This window comes from Capra hircus, chromosome 22, assembly GCF_001704415.2.
Source record: "Capra hircus breed San Clemente chromosome 22, ASM170441v1, whole genome shotgun sequence".
In the NCBI taxonomy this organism is placed as follows: domain Eukaryota; kingdom Metazoa; phylum Chordata; class Mammalia; order Artiodactyla; family Bovidae; genus Capra; species Capra hircus.
The window spans coordinates 7,422,378-7,440,288 of NC_030829.1; the positions used below are offsets into that span (position 1 = coordinate 7,422,378).

Sequence of the window (17,911 nt, forward strand, 5' to 3'; positions counted from 1 at the left end):
GCTGAGGAAGGCTTTCTTATCTCTTCTTGCTTTTCTTTGGAACTCTGCATTCATATGCTTATATCCTTCCTTTTCTCCTTTGGTTTTCGCTTCTCTTCTTTTCATAGCTATTTGTAAGCCCTCCTCAGATAGCCATTTTGCTTTTTTGCATTTCTTTTCCATGGGGATGGTCTTGATCCCTGTCTCCTGTACAATGTCACGAACCTCTGTCCATAGTTCATCAAGCACTCTGTCTATCAGATCTAGGCCCTTAAATCTATTTCTCACTTCCACTGTATAATCATAAGGGGTTTGACTTAGGTCATACCTGAATGGTCTAGTGGTTTTCCCTACTCTCTTCAATTTAAGTCTGACTTTGGCAATAAGGAGTTCATGATCTGAGCCACAGTCAGCTCCCAGTCGTGTTTTTGCTGACTGTATAGAGCTTCTCCATCTTTGGCTGCAAAGAATATAATCAATCTGATTTCGGTGTTGACCATCTGCTGATGTCCATGTGTAGAGTCTTCTCTTGTGTTGTTGGAAGAGGGTGTTTGCTATGACCAGTGTGTTCTCCTGGCAAAACTCTATTAGCCCTTGCCCTGCTTCATTCCGTACTCCAAGGCTAAAGCTGCCTGTTACTCCAGGTGTTTCTTGACTTCCTACTTTTGCATTCCAGTCCTCTATAATAAAAAGGACCTCTTTTTTGGGTGTTAGTTCTAAAAGGTCTTGTAGGTCTCAGGTATGCAGATGACACCACCCTTATGGCAGAAAATGAAGAGGAACTAAAGACCTTCTTGATGAAAGTGAAAGAGGAGAGTGAAAAAGTTGGCTTAAAGCTCAACATTCAGAAAACTAAGACCATGGCATCTGGTCCCATCACTTCATGGGAAATAGATGGGGAAACACTGGAAATAGTGTCAGACTTTATTTTGGGGGGCTCCAAAATCACTGCAGATGGTGACTGTAGCCATGAAATTAAAAGACGCTTACTCCTTGAAAGGAAAGTTATGACCAACCTAGATAGCATATTGAAAAGCAGAGACATTACTTTGCCAACAAAGGTCTGTCTAGTTAAGGCTGTGGTTTTTCCAGTAGTCATGTATGGATGTGAGAGTTGGACTATGAAGAAAGCTGAGCACCAAAGAATTGATGCTTTTGAACTGTGATGTTGGAGAAGACTCTTGAGAGTCCCTTGGACTGCAAGGAGATTCAACCAGTCCATCCTAAAGGAGATCAGTCCTGGATGTTCATTGGAAGGACTGATGCTAAAGCTGAAACTCCAGTACTTTGGCCACCTCATGCGAAGAGTTGACTCATTGGAAAAGACTCTGATGCTGGGAGGGATTGGGGGCAGGAGCAGAAGGGGACGACAGAGGATGAGATGGCTGGATGGCATCACGGACTCGATGGACGTGAGTCTGAGTGAACTCCGGGAGATGGTGATGGACAGGGAGGCCTGGCGTGCTACAATTCATGGGGTCACAAACAGTTGGACGTGACTGAGTGACTGAACTGATGTTGAAAGTGAAAAAGCTGAATGGTCGCCTCACCACGGAATGGCTGTAAGCGTATCAGTTTTTTAGTCTCATGATCGCACAGCTGACTGGGAGCTGCAGCTTACTGACACTGCCCTGCATCACAAAAAAGTATCAGATAGTATCTCACTAGCCTAGAAAGAGATCAAAATTCACAACTTGAAGAACCATTTCTATTGAAAGAATAATTCTTTCCTACCATCATAAAGTTAAAAAGTTGTAAGGTGAACCACCATAAGTCAGGGACCATCTGTTCAGTTCAGTTCAGTCGCTCAGTTGTGTCCGACTCCTTGCGACCCCATGAATCGCAGCACGCCAGGCCTCCCTGTCCATCACCAACTCCCAGAGTTCACTCAGATTCACATCCATCGAGTCAGTGATGCCATCCAGCCATCTCATCCTCTGTCGTCCCCTTCTCCTCCTGCCCCCAATCCCTCCCAGCATCAGAGTCTTTTCCAATGAGTCAACTCTTTTCATGAGGTGGCCAAAATACTGGAGTTTCAGCTTTAGCATCATTCCCTCCAAAGAAATCCCAGGGCTGATCTCCTTCAGAATGGACTGGTTGGATCTCCTTGCAGTCCAAGGGACTTTCAAGAGTCTTCTCCAACACCACAGTTCAAAAGCATCAATTCTTTGGCACTCAGCCTTCTTCACAGTCCAACTCTCACATCCATACATGACCACAGGAAAAACCATAGCCTTGACTAGACGGACCTTTGTTGGGAAAGTAATGTCTCTGCTTTTCAATATGCTATCTAGGTTGGTCATAACTTTTCTTCCAAAGAGTAAGCGTCTTTTAATTTCATGGCTGCAGTCACCATCTGCAGTGATTTTGGAGCCCAAATAAGAAAGTCTGACACTGTTTCCCCATCTATTTCCCATGAAGTGATGGGACCATCTGTATGTAATTTCAATTCACCCCTATATTTACTTTTACCACTCAATTCTTTCTTGCGTCTCCAGTTGGCCACCTCCAATTATTTTCCTCCTGCCAGAAGAACATGCTTCAGGGTTTCATTTAGTGCAGATCATATGTAATCAATTCTCTCACCTTATATCTCTCTGAAAATTCTTTATTTTACCTTGATTCTCTGAAGATTTTTCACTGGGTATAGAATTCTAGTTTGGTAGTATTTTCTTTCAGCACTTTGAAGGCATCTTTCAGTGGTCTTTGGGCTTTCACTGTTACTTTATTGCTGCTCCTTTGAAGGTACTCTTTCTTTTCCATATTACTTTTAATAGTTTTTCTTCATATTTGATCCTTACCAGTTTTACTATCTTGTTCCAGGTTGTGAAACTCTTATTTATCCTGATTGGGCTTTGAAGGGCTTCTTAAATCGGTGTGAGTATTTTTCCACAGTTGTGGCTAAATCTTATATTAATTTTGCTTCATCTTATTTCTCTTCTCCTTTTGGATTTCCAATTACATGCATCTTCTTTGCTTTGTACTCTTTCTTCTATATTTTCATCCCTTTTCTTCTGTTCTTTATTCTGGACGTTTTCCTCTAAAATATCTTCCAGTTCATTACTTTTCTCTTTGACTCTTAAAATCAGCTGTTAGATTTGGCCATTAAGTTCTTAATTTCAGCTATTGCATTTTTCATTTCTAGAGTTTTTATTTGGTTATTTTCATAGTTTTCAGTCTTCTGCCAAAATTCTCCTTTTTGTCCTTTGCATTTTGAGCATTTTAAAGAGTTATTTTAAAGTCTGCATCTACCAATGTTAACATCTAGAATTTCTATTGGCTATTTTTATTATTGTTGCCTTGTCTCCCCAGCTCAGTTCAGTCACTCAGTCGTGTCCAACTCTTTGTTACCCCATGGACTGAAGCATGCCAGGCTTCCCTGTCTATCACCACCTCCTAGAGTTTACTCAAACTCAAGTCCATTGACTTGGCGATGCCATCCAACCATCTCATCCTCTGTCGTCCCCTTCTCCTCTTACCCTCAATCGTTCCCAGCATCAAGATCTTCAAATGAGTCAGTTCTTCACATCAGGTGGCCAAAGTATTGGAGTTTCAGCTTCAGCATCAGTCCTTCCTATGAATATTCAGGACTGATCTCCTCCAGGATGTACTGGTTGGATCTCCCTGCAGTCCAAGGGACTCTCAAGAGTCTTCTCCAACACCGCAGTTCAAAAGCATCAGTTCTTTGGCACTCAGCTTTCTTTATAGTCTAACTCTCACATCAATACATGACCCCTGGAAAAACCATAGCCTTGACTAGACAGACCTTAGTCAGCAAAGTAATGTCCCTGCTTTTGAATATGCTATCTAGGTTGGTCATAGTGTTTCTTCCAAGGAGTAAGGGTCTTTTAATTTCATGGCTGCAGTCACCATCTGCAGTGATTTTGGAGCCCCCCAAAAATGAAGTTTGTCACTGTTTCCACTGTTTGCTCATCTATTTGCCATAATGGGTCCAGATGCCATGGTCTTAGTTTTCTGAATGTTGAGTTTTAAGCCAACTCTTCACTCTCCTCTTTCACTTTCATCAAGAGGTTCGTTAGTTCTTCACTTTCTGCCATAAGGGTGGTGTCATCTGCATATTTGAGGTTATTGATATTTCCCCCGGCAATCTTGATTCCAGCTTGTGCTTCATTCAGTCCAGCGTTTCTCATGATGTACTCTGCATAGAAGTTAAATAAGCAGGGTGACAATATACAGCCTTGACGTACTCCTTTTCCTATGAGGAACCAGTCTGTTGTTCCATGTCCAGTTCTAACTGTTGCTTTTTGACCTACACACAGATTTCTCAGGAGGTAGGTAAGGCGGTCTGGTATTCCCATTTCCTGAAGAATTTTCCACAGTTTGTTGTGATCCACACAGTCAAAGGATTTGGCATAGTCAATAAAGCAGAAATAGATGTTTTTCTGGAACTCTCTTGCTTTTTCAATGATCCAACGGATGTTGACAATTTGATCTCTGGTTCCTCTGCCTTTTCTAAATCCAGCTTGAACATCTGGAAGTTCACAGTTCACATACTGTTGAAGCCTGCCTTGGAGGATTTTGAGCTTTACTTTGCTAGTGTGTGAGATGAGTGCAATTGTGCAGGAGCTTGAGCATTCTACGGCCTTGCCTTTCTTTGGGATCGGAATGAAAACTGACCTCATGTGACTGGTGCCTCCCCATGTGACTGGTTATTTTATACTATGTGACAAGTCTTTTATTTGCTAACATAGTTTGTAGAAATAAATTGTCTAGGATAATATTATTTTCCTCTAGAGAAGTTTTTTAAAAATATGTATTTTTATTTTATTTGGCTGCACCAACTCTTAATTGTAACATGTGAGATCTTTGATCTTCATTGTGGCATGCAGGATTTTTTATTTTATTAGTTGCGGCATCTGGGATCTAGTTCTTTGATCAGGGATTAAACCTGAGGGCCCCACATTGGAGCTTGGAATCCTAACCATTGGACCTCCAGGGAAGTCCTTGCACTGTGCGTTTAATAGTTTTTGGTGGGGAGGGGAGATGGACCCCCAGTGAAACGTACTACTCATGGTCAGATACTTCATGGTTCCAGAAATATTAACACGGAAAACTATTTTAATATGTCATTTAGTAAATATTTCAAATAAGCATGTTTACTGTATAAAGAAATATCATCTAAGCAAGGTAGAGATCCACTATGTAATATGTTTTAACACGTTACAGCAAACCCAGAGAAGATAAACCTTTCCAGTGACTTCGTTTCTATTTGTAATGCCTAGGAGACGTAAGTCTGGCTCCAAGGTGGCTCTTTAGAATCTCTGAATACCTTGATTATCTGATTCAATGATAGTAACAGAGTTATTCAAAGTATCCATACTTAACTACACTAGGGAAACATGTACTATCACTGGTCATATTTTGTTGATTTAGGACATTGGAAGTAAAATGGGAGGCAGAGAGAGTCACAGTTCCAGACTCACTGAACAGTTCTGGAGGTGGCTTCATTTTTCTCTTTATCCAGTTGCTACTTCACCTTTGGGGATGTGAATCAGCATGGCTGTGTGTGTTTTCTATGGCTAATGCCCAGCCAGACATCTTCAGGGTCAAGTAGTTCTTGGAGCCCATTTGTTCTCTCACATTCCTGTGGCATGAAGGGAAAAGTGGAATGGCTCCTGCCCTCTCTGTTTATGACTAATAAACAGAGCAGTTAGCAGCACTAATGGGATGTTTTTTCCTAGTCAGCCACAGACTTATTTCTCCACAAGGATTCCAAGGGTCGGGAATTCAGATAGGGCACGATGGGAAAGGCTTGTCTCTGCTATACAATGTCTAAGGCTGAGCTGGGCTGGCTCACTCAATAGCAGGGGGTTGGAATCACCCAGAGGCAGTTAGTGCTTGCTAGTGGTTGGGAAATCAGTTGGGGCTATTGGCGAGAGTACATACACAGGGCATTTCCATGTGGCCTGGGCTTCCAAGGACTTCTCAGTGGTAGCATCTCAAAAGTAAGTGTCCCCAGAAATCAGAGAGTGGCTTTTTCCGACCTAGCCTCAGAGTATCACTCCTGCTGTGTTCTACTGGTCGAGGCAATTCTATGCTGTCCCTCATTCCAAGGTAGAGGACACTGGGACTTTCTGGGCAGTCCAGTGGTTATGACCCTGTGCTTCTCCTGCAGGAGGCAAGGGTTTGATCCCTGGGTGGGGAATGAAGATCCCGCAGGTCACATGGTGAGGCCAAAAAAATAAGGAGTGATATAAAAACAAACAAAATACAAAGGGAAGGGACACTGACCCCACTTCTCAATGGGAGTAACGTGAAAGAATTTGTAATTATATTTTAAAACCTCCATGCTGTGTTCCTCTTTTCTCATGGATGCAGATGAACATCCACAGAGAAAAAGAGATAAAGAACATATGTCAAACAGTTAAGGGTCGTTAACTCTGAGATAGGGAAGAAGAGAGAAACTCACTTTGTGCTTTATATATATGAATTATCTGAAATTTTTATGAGCATGTATTATTTTTGTAAACTAAAAGGCAATTCAAAATAACAAAGCAAGGGGGAAAAGACTGCAACAGGACTCCAGAGATATGTTTTTATATGAGAACTCAAGACAAAAAATAAACTGTAAGCCATAGCCCACTGCCCTCTGTCTATCCTGGTGCCTCAAGAGAACAATTATTGAGCCACCAAATCAGCCCTGATGGGGTAGTGGGATGATTTGGAAGGAGAGTGCCCCCAGCTGGCCTGACTTACCCTAGGGTGCCGTCTGCCAGCCAGCCCGTGGTGCACACCGCTAAGGCACAGTCCTGGACCACCCTCCGCAGCTCATCTGCAGACACCAGGTGAGCACCTCTGCTCCTGCAGGAAAGCCGCGCGGCCTCCAGTGCCAGGCCCTGAGAGCCGTTCTGAGACTCCAGCACGAAGAGCTTCCCTGTGTGAGGACAAGCACAGACACAGGCTGATTCCAGGATCCAAGGGAATTTAACCTCAGCAGACACCCCCCGGGCAAACACCTGTCAGGACTGTAGTCTCTCCCCCTTGCTTAAAGACTGAAGCACAGCAACTACCACAGTGCACTCATCCCTGGGACCAGGTGATGACAATTACAATTTTTCACTCTTAAAAAAAATTAACTAAGTGCGCTGGCATGTTTATCTGGATAAGTCCTTTAAATCTTCCATTTAAAAAGATGCTTGGAGGCATTATTTACAATGCTTGGCAATTTCCTTGCCAAGACAAGGAAGCATCCTAACTGTCTATCAGCAGATGAATGGATAGAGAGATATACACAACGGAATACTATTCATCCATAAAAAAGAACAAAATTTTGCTATTTGCAGCAACATGGGTGGACTCCGAATGCATTATGCTAAGGGAAACATGTCAGACAAAGACAATATCACTGTACAATATCACTTAAATGTGGCATCTAAAAAATACAACAAACTGGTGAATATAACAACAAAGAAGCAGACTCGCATATACAGAGAGCAAAGCAGTGGGGGATGAAAGGGGGAGGAGAGATGCGGGGGTGGGGAGGGGCAGAAACCACTGAGTGTCACACAGGTTCAAGCATGTGCTGCACAACACAGGGAGTATAGCCAGTATTTTGTAACATTTGTAAATGCAGGACCAGGGACTGCAGCACTCCAGGCTTCTTGTCCGTCACCAACTCCCGGAGTTCACTCAAACTCATGTCCATCCAGTCAGTGATGCCACTCAACCATCTCATCCTTTGTCATCCCCTTCTCCTCCCACCTTCAATCTTTCCCAGCATCAGGGTCTTTTCCAATGAGTCAGTTCTTCACATCAGGTGGCCAAAGTATTGGAGTTTCAGCTTTAGCATCAGTCCTTCCAATGAACACCCAGGACTGATCTCCTTTAGGATGGACTGGTTGGATCTCCTTGCAGTCCAAGGGACTCTCAAGAGTCTTCTCCAACACCACAGTTCAAAAGCATCAATTCTTTGGCGCTCACCTTTCTTTATAGTCCAACTCTCACATCCATACGTGACTATGAAAAAAACCATAGCTTTGACTAGGAGGATCTTTGTCAGCATAGTAACATCCCTGCTTTTTAATATGCTGTCTAGGTTGGTCATAGTGTTTCTTCCAAGGAGCAAGCGTCTTTTAATTTCATCGCTGCAGTCACCATCTTCAGTGATTTTGGAGCCCAAGAAAATAAATTCTCTCACTGTTTCCCCATCTATTTGCCATGAAGTGATGGAACCAAATGCCATGATCTTAATTTTTTGAATGTTGAGTTTTAAGCCAACTTTTTCACCTTCCTCTTTCTCTTTCATCAAGAAACTCTTTAGTTCATCTTCACTTTCTGTTATAATGGTAGTGTCTTCTGCGTATCTGAGGTTATTGATACTTCTCCCTGCAATCTTGATTCCAGCTTGTGCTTCATCCAGACTGGCGTTTTGCATCATGTACTCTGCATAGAAATGAAATAAGCAGGGTGACAATATAGAGCCTTGATGTTCTCCTTTTCCAATTTGGAACCAGTCTATTGTTCCATATCTGGTTCTAACTGTTGCTTCTTGACCTGCATACAGATTTCTCAGGAGGCAGGTCAGGTGGTCTGGTATTCATCTCTTGAAGAATTTTCCACAGTTTGTTGTGATCCACACAGTTAAAGGCTTTGGTGTAGTCAATAAAGCAGAAGTAGATGTTTCTCTGGAACTCTCTTGTTTTTTCTATGATCCAATGGATGTTGGCAATTTGATCTCTGTTTTCCTCTGCATTTTCTAAATCCAGCTTGAAGACCTGGAAGTTCTTGGTTCACGTACTGCTGAAGCCTCACTTGAAGGACTTCGAGGATTACTTTGCGACCGTGTGAGATGAGTGCAACATGTGCGGGAGTTTGAGGATTCTTTGGCATCGCCATTCTTTGGGATTGGAATGAAAACTGACCTTTCCCAATCCTGTGGCCACTGCAGAGTTATCTTTGCTGGTATAGTGAGTGCAGCACTTTAACAGCATCTTATTTTAGGATTTGAAATAGCTCAGCTGAAATTCCATCACCTTCAATAGCTATGTTTGTAGTAGTGCTTCCTAAGGTCCACTTGATTTCACATTCCAGGATGTCTGGACAAAACGTTTCTGACAAACCATGGTCTAGTGGAGAAGGGAATGCAAACCATTTCAGTATTCTTGCCTTGAGAACCCCATGAACATATGGACAGGCAAGAAGATAGGACACTGAAAGATGAACTCCCCAGGTCAGTAGGTGCCCAGAATGCTACTGGAGATCAGTGGAGAACTAACTCCAGAAAGAATGAAGAGACACAGCCCAAGTGAAAACAACGCCCCATTGTGGCTGTGACTGGTGATGGAAGTAAAGTTCAATGCTGTAAAGAATAATACTGCATAGGAACCTGGAAAGTTAAGTCCATGAATCAAGGTAAATTGGAAGTGGTCACACAGGACATGGCAAGAGTGAACATTGACATTTTAGGAATCAGTGAACTAAAATGGACTGGAATAGGGGTATTTAACTCAGATGACCATTATATATACCACTGTGGGCAAGAATCCCTTAGAAGAAATGAGTAGCTCTCACAGTCAACAAAAGACTCTGAAATGCAATACTTGGATGCAATCTCAAAAACAACAGAATGATCTCTGTTCGTTTCCAAGGCAAACCATTCAATATCACAGTAATCCAAGTCTATGCCCCAACCAGTAATGCTGAAGAAGCTGAAGTTGAATGGTTCTGTGAAGATCTACAAGACATTCTAGAACTAACACTCAAAAAAGATGTCCTTTTCATTATAGGGGACTAGAATGCAAAAGTAGGAAGTTTAGAGATACCTGGAATAACAGGCAAGTTTGGCCTTGGAGTACAGAATGAAGCTGGACAGAGGCTAATAGAGTTTTGCCAAGAGAATACACTGGTCATAGCAAAAAATCTTCTTCCAACAACACAAGAGAAGACTCTATACATGGACATCACTAGATGGTCAATACCAAAATCAGATTGATTATATTCTTTGCAGCCGAAGGTGGGGAAGCTCTATACAGTAAGCAAAAACAAGACCGGGAGCTAACTGTGACTCAGATCATGAACTCCTTATTGCCAAATTCAGACTTAAACTGAAGAAAGTAGGGGAAATCAGTGGATCATTCAGGTATGACCTTAATTAAATCCCTTACGATTATACAGTGGAAGCGACAGATTCATGGGACTGGATCTGATAGAGTGCTTGAAGAACTATGGATGGAGGTTTGTGTTTGTACAGGAGGCAGTGATCAAGACCATCCCTAAGAAAAAGAAAAAGAAATGCAAAAAGGCAAAACGGTTGTCTGAGGAGGCCTTACAAATAGCTGAGAAAAGAAGAGAAGCTAAAGGCAAAGGAGAAAAGGAAAGATATACTCATCTGAATGCAGAGCTCCAAAGAATAGCAAGGACAGGTAAGAAAGCCTTCCTCAGTGATCAGTGCAGAGAAATGTAGGAAAACCATAGGATGGGAAAGACTAGAGATCTCTCAAGGAAATCAGAGATACCAAGAGAACATTTCATGCAAAGATGGGCTCAATAAAGGACAGAAATGGTATGGACCTAACAGAAGCAGAAGGTATTAAGAAGAGGTGGAAAGAATACACAGAAAACTATACAAAAAGATCTTCACGACCCAGATAACCATGATGGTGTGATCACTCACCTGTAAATGGAAAATAACCTTCAAAATTGTATAAAAATCAAAATACTGAATAAAAATAAATAAAAAGGCATTTTACAAACAGCTTATGCTAAGGCTAAGTGTCCTAGGTTCCCCTGGGTAGGGTCACTTGGTGTCCAAGGCCCTGATTCAGCCTCAGCTCTGCCTTCCTCTGCTGCCCGGCCCTGGAGGGTGACCTCACACCCAGCAGGTTGCTTTCCTCCTGTCTCAGGACATCGTCACTTCCCATGATGAGCATGCTTGTGTTTGCTGCGTTTCTCCCCACCGGCCAAGAGAGCAGTAGCCTCGTCTCTTGCACCCTGGCTGCCGGCACTACATCAATCTACGCGCAAGAAGCCTCAAGAAACATAGGGAGATGGGTAGAATAGGACGTGAACTCAGGAGAGGTGAAAGCTGAGTCTAAAAGCAAAGGACAGCGTTAGGCAAGAAAACCATGGTGCAGGAGGGAGTGCTGGGGCCCCCAGCAACCTCTTGAAGGGACCAAGTCAAGACCCTGTCAAATCTAAGGTAAAGGCAGGGAGAAAAAGCCCACCTAAAATGTCACATTTCACTTCCGTCAGCAAAATTACCATAAATTATTGACCTTAATCAAATAAGAAACTTAGCTGTCGTCTACTGCAAAGTTACTACCACAAACACAGTAATCTGCCGAGCTTTGGAGGCAAAAGCTATAATAAAAGAAATGCAAAAACTTCTCACAGTAAACATACCTGTAGGTGACTGGAGTTCCCTCAGACATGGTACCAGTGTGCAGAAAACGACCTGAATAACTATATTAATCCTTGGTAGTCCTACCTGAAGAAGCAAGCATGCACCCTCAAGACACTTTTGTATCAGTAGCATTTGTGTATCTGGAAATAAAGGGCTATGAAACTAGACACAGGTTTTGATGGTCAAACCCCGGAGATAAAAGTGAAAGCCAAGGGTTCACATGATGCAAGAAGTCTGACAGCCCTTGCTTCCCTGCTCCAGCTCTGCTACAAGCACACGTGACTCTGAGAGTCTGCAACGTTCACCTCTCAAGATTAAAGAGTGGACAAGGGTAAACTATACCCCCTCCCCTCATTCTGAAGACTGCTGGAGGAGTCCTCTTGGTGCTAGGAGCTTATTTACAAAACAAAAATCGACTCACAGACACAGAAAACAAACTTATATGGTTACCAAAAAGGATGCCCTCATCCTTTTTGAGGGAGGAGACAAATTAGGAGTTTGGGATTAATATATATAAAACAGATTAACAACAAAGACCTACTATGTAACACAGGGAGCTATATTCAATATAGTGTAATAACCTATAATAGAAAAGACTATTAAAAAGTGAATCACTTTGCTCTATACCTGAAAGTAATACACACTGTAAATTAACTATACTTCTATTTTAAAAATAGTTAGAATATAAAAACTAAAACACAGAATAGCAGAGAGCAACACCTCGCAACTTGATCTAGGAGGCCACCATTGCCCTAATGCCAAACCCAAACAAAAGACACAAGAAAAGAAAATTACAGGTCATTATGTCTCATAAATATAGACACAAAAATCCTCAACAAAAATGCCAGAAAACCAAGTCCAGCAGAATTAAAAAAAAAAAAAAAGAATTATACACTCTGACTATGTGGGATCTATCCCAGGAAGGTTGATGTATACCCCCAAATCAATTAACGTAATACAATTATCAGTCGAATAAAGGACAAAAACTACATGATCATCTCAATAGATACAGAAAGGCACTTGACAAAATTCAATACCTTTTCAACAAACTAGGAATGAAGAGGAATTTCTTCAACCTGATAAAAGCATCTACAAAAATCCCATAGCTGACATTACACTTGATGGTGAAGTGCTGAGTGCCTTCTGCTATGATCCTTGTCAACAAGGATTATCCACTCTTGCCACGTCTATTCAACCCTGTACTGGCAGTTCTCTCCAAGGCAATTAGGCAAGAAAATGAAATAAAAAGCATCCATACTGGAAAAAAAATGTATCTGCAAACGACATAATCTTGGAATGTAGAAAATCCTAAGGAATCCACTAAAAAAACTACTAGACCTAGTTCAGTATTTATACTTCAGTGAATATGTGGAGAAACTAAAGTAGGTCATCTTGCTATGAAATCTTTCCCTAGGATTCCATTTACATACAACGTTTCACAGACCATCTTGAGATGATGACTCACATTTTTCTCTTCAGTCCAGACCCGTTCTGTTCACCCCAGCCTTCTCTCCACCTCCAGCCTCTCTCACCTGGACAAGTGAAATACCATCCTGTATGGTCTCTCCACATCCAGTCTTGCCCTGGTCCTATCCATTCTTCCTGCTCTCAGGATGAGCTTCTAAAAATGCAAACCTGATCCGTCACTCTACTATTGGAAGCCATTCAGTAGTTTCCTTTCCGTTTGCGGATTGAAACAAAACTTGGCCCCTTGTCAATTCTCCTAGCATCATCTCAAACTACTTCCACCTTGGACTCTGGACTCCAGAACTCCGTTTCTTATCACATGTCCCATTTTCTCTGTGACTCACAGTTTCTTTGTACATCATTTTCTATTCAGATCCCTCTTCTTCCCCCCTTTGCCTGGTCAGTTCTTGCTCATCTTGCAGATCCTCCTACACCAAATGAAAAAAATCTCCTAATACATGCTGTCATAGTACTTCTGTCTTTTAATCTTATCAGAACTGCAGTTTCACATTTTGTTCACATAATTATTTGCTTAATGAGTCTCTTCCCCCCACTGGATTTTTTTTTTTTCTTTTGCTGGGCCACGGCTTAGCGGAAGCATGTGGAATCTTTTCGTTGCAGCACAAGGGATCTTTAGTTGCACCACGTGGGATCTAGTTCCCTGACAAGGGATTGAACCTGGGACCCTGCAATGGGAGCATGGAGTCTTAGCCACCAGGGAAGTCCCTCCCCTGTTGGATTTTAAGCTCCCTGATAACAAGGACCTTTTTCTCCTTGCCATTCTATCCTCAACAGCAAGGGTAGTAACCTAGCATAAGGTAGACACTCAAATTACTTGTTGAATTAATGATCTTTTCCTGCAGTCATTACCCAAACACAGTTAATCTGCATCCAGTTAATGAGAAGATTTTTTTTCAGTTTCAAAAGTATTTTAAAATTACAGTAGCAGGTCTCTTGTATGTATAAGATACATATCTAATTAGTCCAATGGAAAACTAAATGTTTGTCGTTTGAGTTTGACTTATTTTTTAATAGGCCTATGGAATTTCTAATAACACCAACTTCTCTCTTCAAATGTCCCAATACATCAGGTTAGCTGCACATTTCATCTTCCTCCTTCCATCCCTGTAGAACACAAATCCCTGAGTGTGAAAAGTGGTGGTAGTTAAGCATACATTTAGTAAAGAAAAGATTCCTTTCATAAATAGATTCTAATTTCTTCAGTGGCTCTGCTATAAAAGTTGGAGCTCAGCAACTGGAGTTTCTTGAAAGCAAAGGTACCTATAGTTCGCCACTGGGGAAGAAGGGAGAAGAAAAGGAGAAAAGGGAGAAATGGAGGCATTTCTGGCAAGTGTTAACAAGAAAAGGGGGATAGGGAAGGACAGAGGAGCCCGGTGTGCTTCAGTCCATGGGGTGGCAGCGAGTCGGACACAACTTAGCAACTGAACAACAGCCAGGCTTGGTGCTTTCTCCTTGTCTGATGATATTTCTGTCTTAAATTTTCTATGACCCAAATCAAGCCATATCCATATCCATATGGCTCCATATCCATCTGGCATTCCACTTAAGCACTTATAATGGGGTGAAATGAAAGTCTCATGGATTGCAGGATATTTCTTTAAAAAGAAATAAAATGGGTACAATAGTATACATTGTTCAAAAGTTAGTACCAGCTCCAATTTATTCTAGTTGCATTCTTTAAAATCAGCTTAATTTTTCATGACTCTATGTTAGGCCAAAAACTACTACAGCAAAGAACTAAGAGTGGCTTGGCTGCTTATAGGGACGGGATTTCTTTGGGGGTGATGAAAATACTCAGAAATTAGAGAGTAGTGATGGTTGTAAAACAAAATGACTATATTAAAAAACACTTGAATTGCACATTTTAAAACGGTAAATTGTACATGAATTTTATCTTAATTAAAAATTAACAGTGTTCACTAGAAGCTTTCAAAGTTAACTGTTTTTTTCCTCACACACTCTCTCTGAGAATATGGAGAAATAAGGCACTGACCTTAATTATGAGCAAAGCGTCCTACAATCTGGCACTTAAGACAAAACTTCTAAGATAATACCTGGAGGTTTTCCTCTGGCTTTCTCTTTTCCCTAACCACTGTGCTTCTTTTTTTGTCAAATCTTCTCCTTTCACCCAATTTGTTTGCTAAATAGTGATGACATATTAAGATATACAAAGCATCCTGAATCAGCCAAGGGTTTTTTTTACTTCATCAACCTAACTTGTCCCAAGCTTGATTTACTAAAAATCCTTCATGGATGTGAGAACTCATGGCTTCTTTTTCATCATATCCTTCTGCACAAATCAATAGGGATTTTGTTTCAAAATCAAAAGACAGCTAAATTAGCTTTTTGAAACTGAACCGATCTAAGGTGGTGATTCTGCTAATTTAAGAGAAGTACTGAAAGCTGAATTCAGGTTCAACAAACGAACAAAAAGATGGGTCAGTTCTCAAAAAATTTGCAATAATCTGGTTCTTACCTATTTCTCCAGCTTCTTGTGGAAGGACAGCCTCACCTTGAACTTTGCACTCTAGCCACTCTATCATTTATCCCATTTCCCCTGCCATTCACAGGGCCTTTGCACGTGCCGTCGTCTCTCCCCAGTATATTCTCCTCTCTCTTTCGCCTAGCTGATTTCCTCTCATCTTTCAGCTCTCCCTGGACCAAGCCAAAACTACGAGGGAGTCCTGTAATCACCGGCGGTGCATAGGAGCACATTTAATAGACGTGGGAAATCGTATCTCTGCAGCGGAGGTTCCAGGCACCCTAGACGTGATGTCATTTCGCAGACTTTTCAAGGAGATCTTGGAAAGCTAGCGGCAGGGCTGTGAGATCAAAGCACAGGCTTTCTCCGGCGCGCGCCCCGCAGGAAGGGGTGGTTGAGGGGCTCCGGGGCGCGTTTCGGCTCGAGGCTACTCGAGGAGCCGGGAGAGGGGACGCAGGGTGGCAGGACGGCAGCTCGCCTCGTTCTCGCCCCAGATGGCCGTGCTCTGGGCTCGTCCCAGGGGGCAGCCCAGGCGAGCTTCGCTTTCCCCACCGAGACCCTATGAGCCACCCGGGGCCCGCCGCCTCGTGGACGCTCCACGGACACTCACCATTCGCCGGCGTGGAGAGGCGCGGCAGGCCAAGAAGGAGCAGCGCCGCCGCCCAGAGCCGGGCGCCGGGGCCGGGTCCCTCGGCAGCCATGGTGCGGGCGTCCGTGGGCCCGCAGCTGGAGCGCGGGCTCCGACCGCGCTAGATCCCGCTGCCCGCGCCGCTGCCCGGCGCGCGCCCCTCGGCTCCGCGCGCTGCGCTGTGTTCGCGCGTCGCAGGCTTAGCCCCGCGCACGCAGAGAGGGGGGAGCGCGGCGGGCCTGGGAGGCTGGGGACGCCGGAGCCGCAGCGCGGGGGCCCAAACTCCCGGGGGTCTCGTCCGCGGCGCCGGGGAGGCGGCGGCAGCCCGGCTCCGCCTTCGCGCTGGGCACCTGGAGGTCTCGGTGCCAAAGGAGGCTGCGCCGGACGGACGGCAGGCTCCCAGGGCGCCTCCCGGACGAAGGGGAAGGGCTTGAGGGGGCGGGAGACCGGAGCACCGGCTTCAGGGAATCCCCGCCTGCCTGGGGACCCGCTGAGAAAGGGGGACGCGGTCTTGAGAGGCCTAGCCCCTCCAGGAGGAGCGGGAAAAATCGGATGCCTAACTCTGTCCTCTGCTTCTTGACTTTGCAGCTGGAGTCCTCCTGGAGTGGAAGTTGTGTGTGTGTGTGTGTGTGTGTGTGTGTGTGTGTGTGTGTGTGTGTGTTTAAGAAAACTAACTGGCCAACCTCATTCCGAGGAGTGACATACACCGACTAGTGAGACTCCTTTTCCCCTAAAAGGCCTGACAGTCATTCACGTGTAAGTGTAAATGAATTTACTGAACTGTTCATCTTCTAACAGCTAGCTGGTAAGCTGAGGAGTGAGAATTCACACGTCTGGGCTGGAGGGGACCTTCTGACGCCCGGTGATCGCTGAGAACGGTGGGGAGGGGACAGGAGGCGCCTGTAGGAGGAGCTGCGCTTTGCTTGCTTCAGTAACTGCGCCTGCCACCGTTTTTTAGAATAGTCCATTGGATATTACTAGCAAATCCGAATGACATTTTCAAGTTTGTCTTTATTCAGGCCCTGTCTTGGCCTGGCCTGATTTGGAGACATAGCATGCTCTAAAGGTTTAATTGGTACTATTGTTTTAGAGAACTATTTGGTTATTTCATATAAAGTGAAAATACACCTCCCCAAAGACAGAGAATTCCATTCCTGGGTGTATATCCAAAAAAAAAAAAAAAGTGAATGTCCACAAAAAGATTTATACCCAAATTTCTTAGCACTTTTAGTCACAATAGCTAAAAACTGGGAGCAACCCACATGTCATCCATCGACTGAATAGAAAAACAAACTATTATGTTTATGCAATAGAATACCCTTCATCAGTTAGAGGAAGTAAATATTGATGCACTCAATCACATGGATGAATCTTGAAGATATGATGAGTGAAAGAAGATTTAGCAAAAGAGTTCTTACTGTACAGGGGACCACCAGGCAAGTCCCTGCATGATTCCATTTTTATATGAAGTTCACAAAGTGGCGGGACTAATCTGTGGTGAAAACAATAGTGTCGTCGCTTTGAGGAGGTGGAAACATACAGAGCTTCTGAAGAAATGAGAGCTTTCTGTATGATGGGGATGATGGTCAGTTTAAGTGTAAACTGTACACTTAAACTCTGTGCATTGTGTTGCATGTTATTCATACCTTAATAACAACTATTTCGAAAATAACGAGTTCAGTTCTTGCCCTGAAAAATTAAGTCGGTTTAACAGAAGAGAGTTTAATGAAAGGACCACAGACAGAGAGAACCAGTAAGGGATGTTAAAGCTCTTGGGATTATCAACAGCAGGAAGGGGTACCACCTTGAGGTCTGAAGGTGTGAGGGGAGGTGGAGGTGCTATCAAAACCCAGCAGGAACGTGGTCATGAAAGGAGAGGTTAACCACAGGTGGAGGAACATAATGGTTGCCAGTGGTCTGGTGGGGAGGGAGTGGGGAAGAAATACCCCAATCTCTCTCTCCTTCTACCCTT

The 17,911-nt window shown here is 43.4% G+C and overlaps 1 protein-coding gene across 1 annotated transcript in view; it reads right to left on the reverse strand.

The window, feature by feature from the left end:
* The window catches only part of SUSD5 (sushi domain containing 5), a 46,327-nt gene extending 30,313 nt beyond the window's left edge, over positions 1 to 16,014 (reverse strand). The window contains exons 1-2 of the mRNA XM_018038257.1: positions 15,922 to 16,014; positions 6,697 to 6,874 (exon numbers count right to left, since the gene is read on the reverse strand). Coding sequence (XP_017893746.1) covers positions 6,697 to 6,874; positions 15,922 to 16,012 — 269 coding nt within the window. The 5' untranslated portion in view covers positions 16,013 to 16,014. The remainder of the gene's footprint in view (positions 1 to 6,696; positions 6,875 to 15,921) is intronic.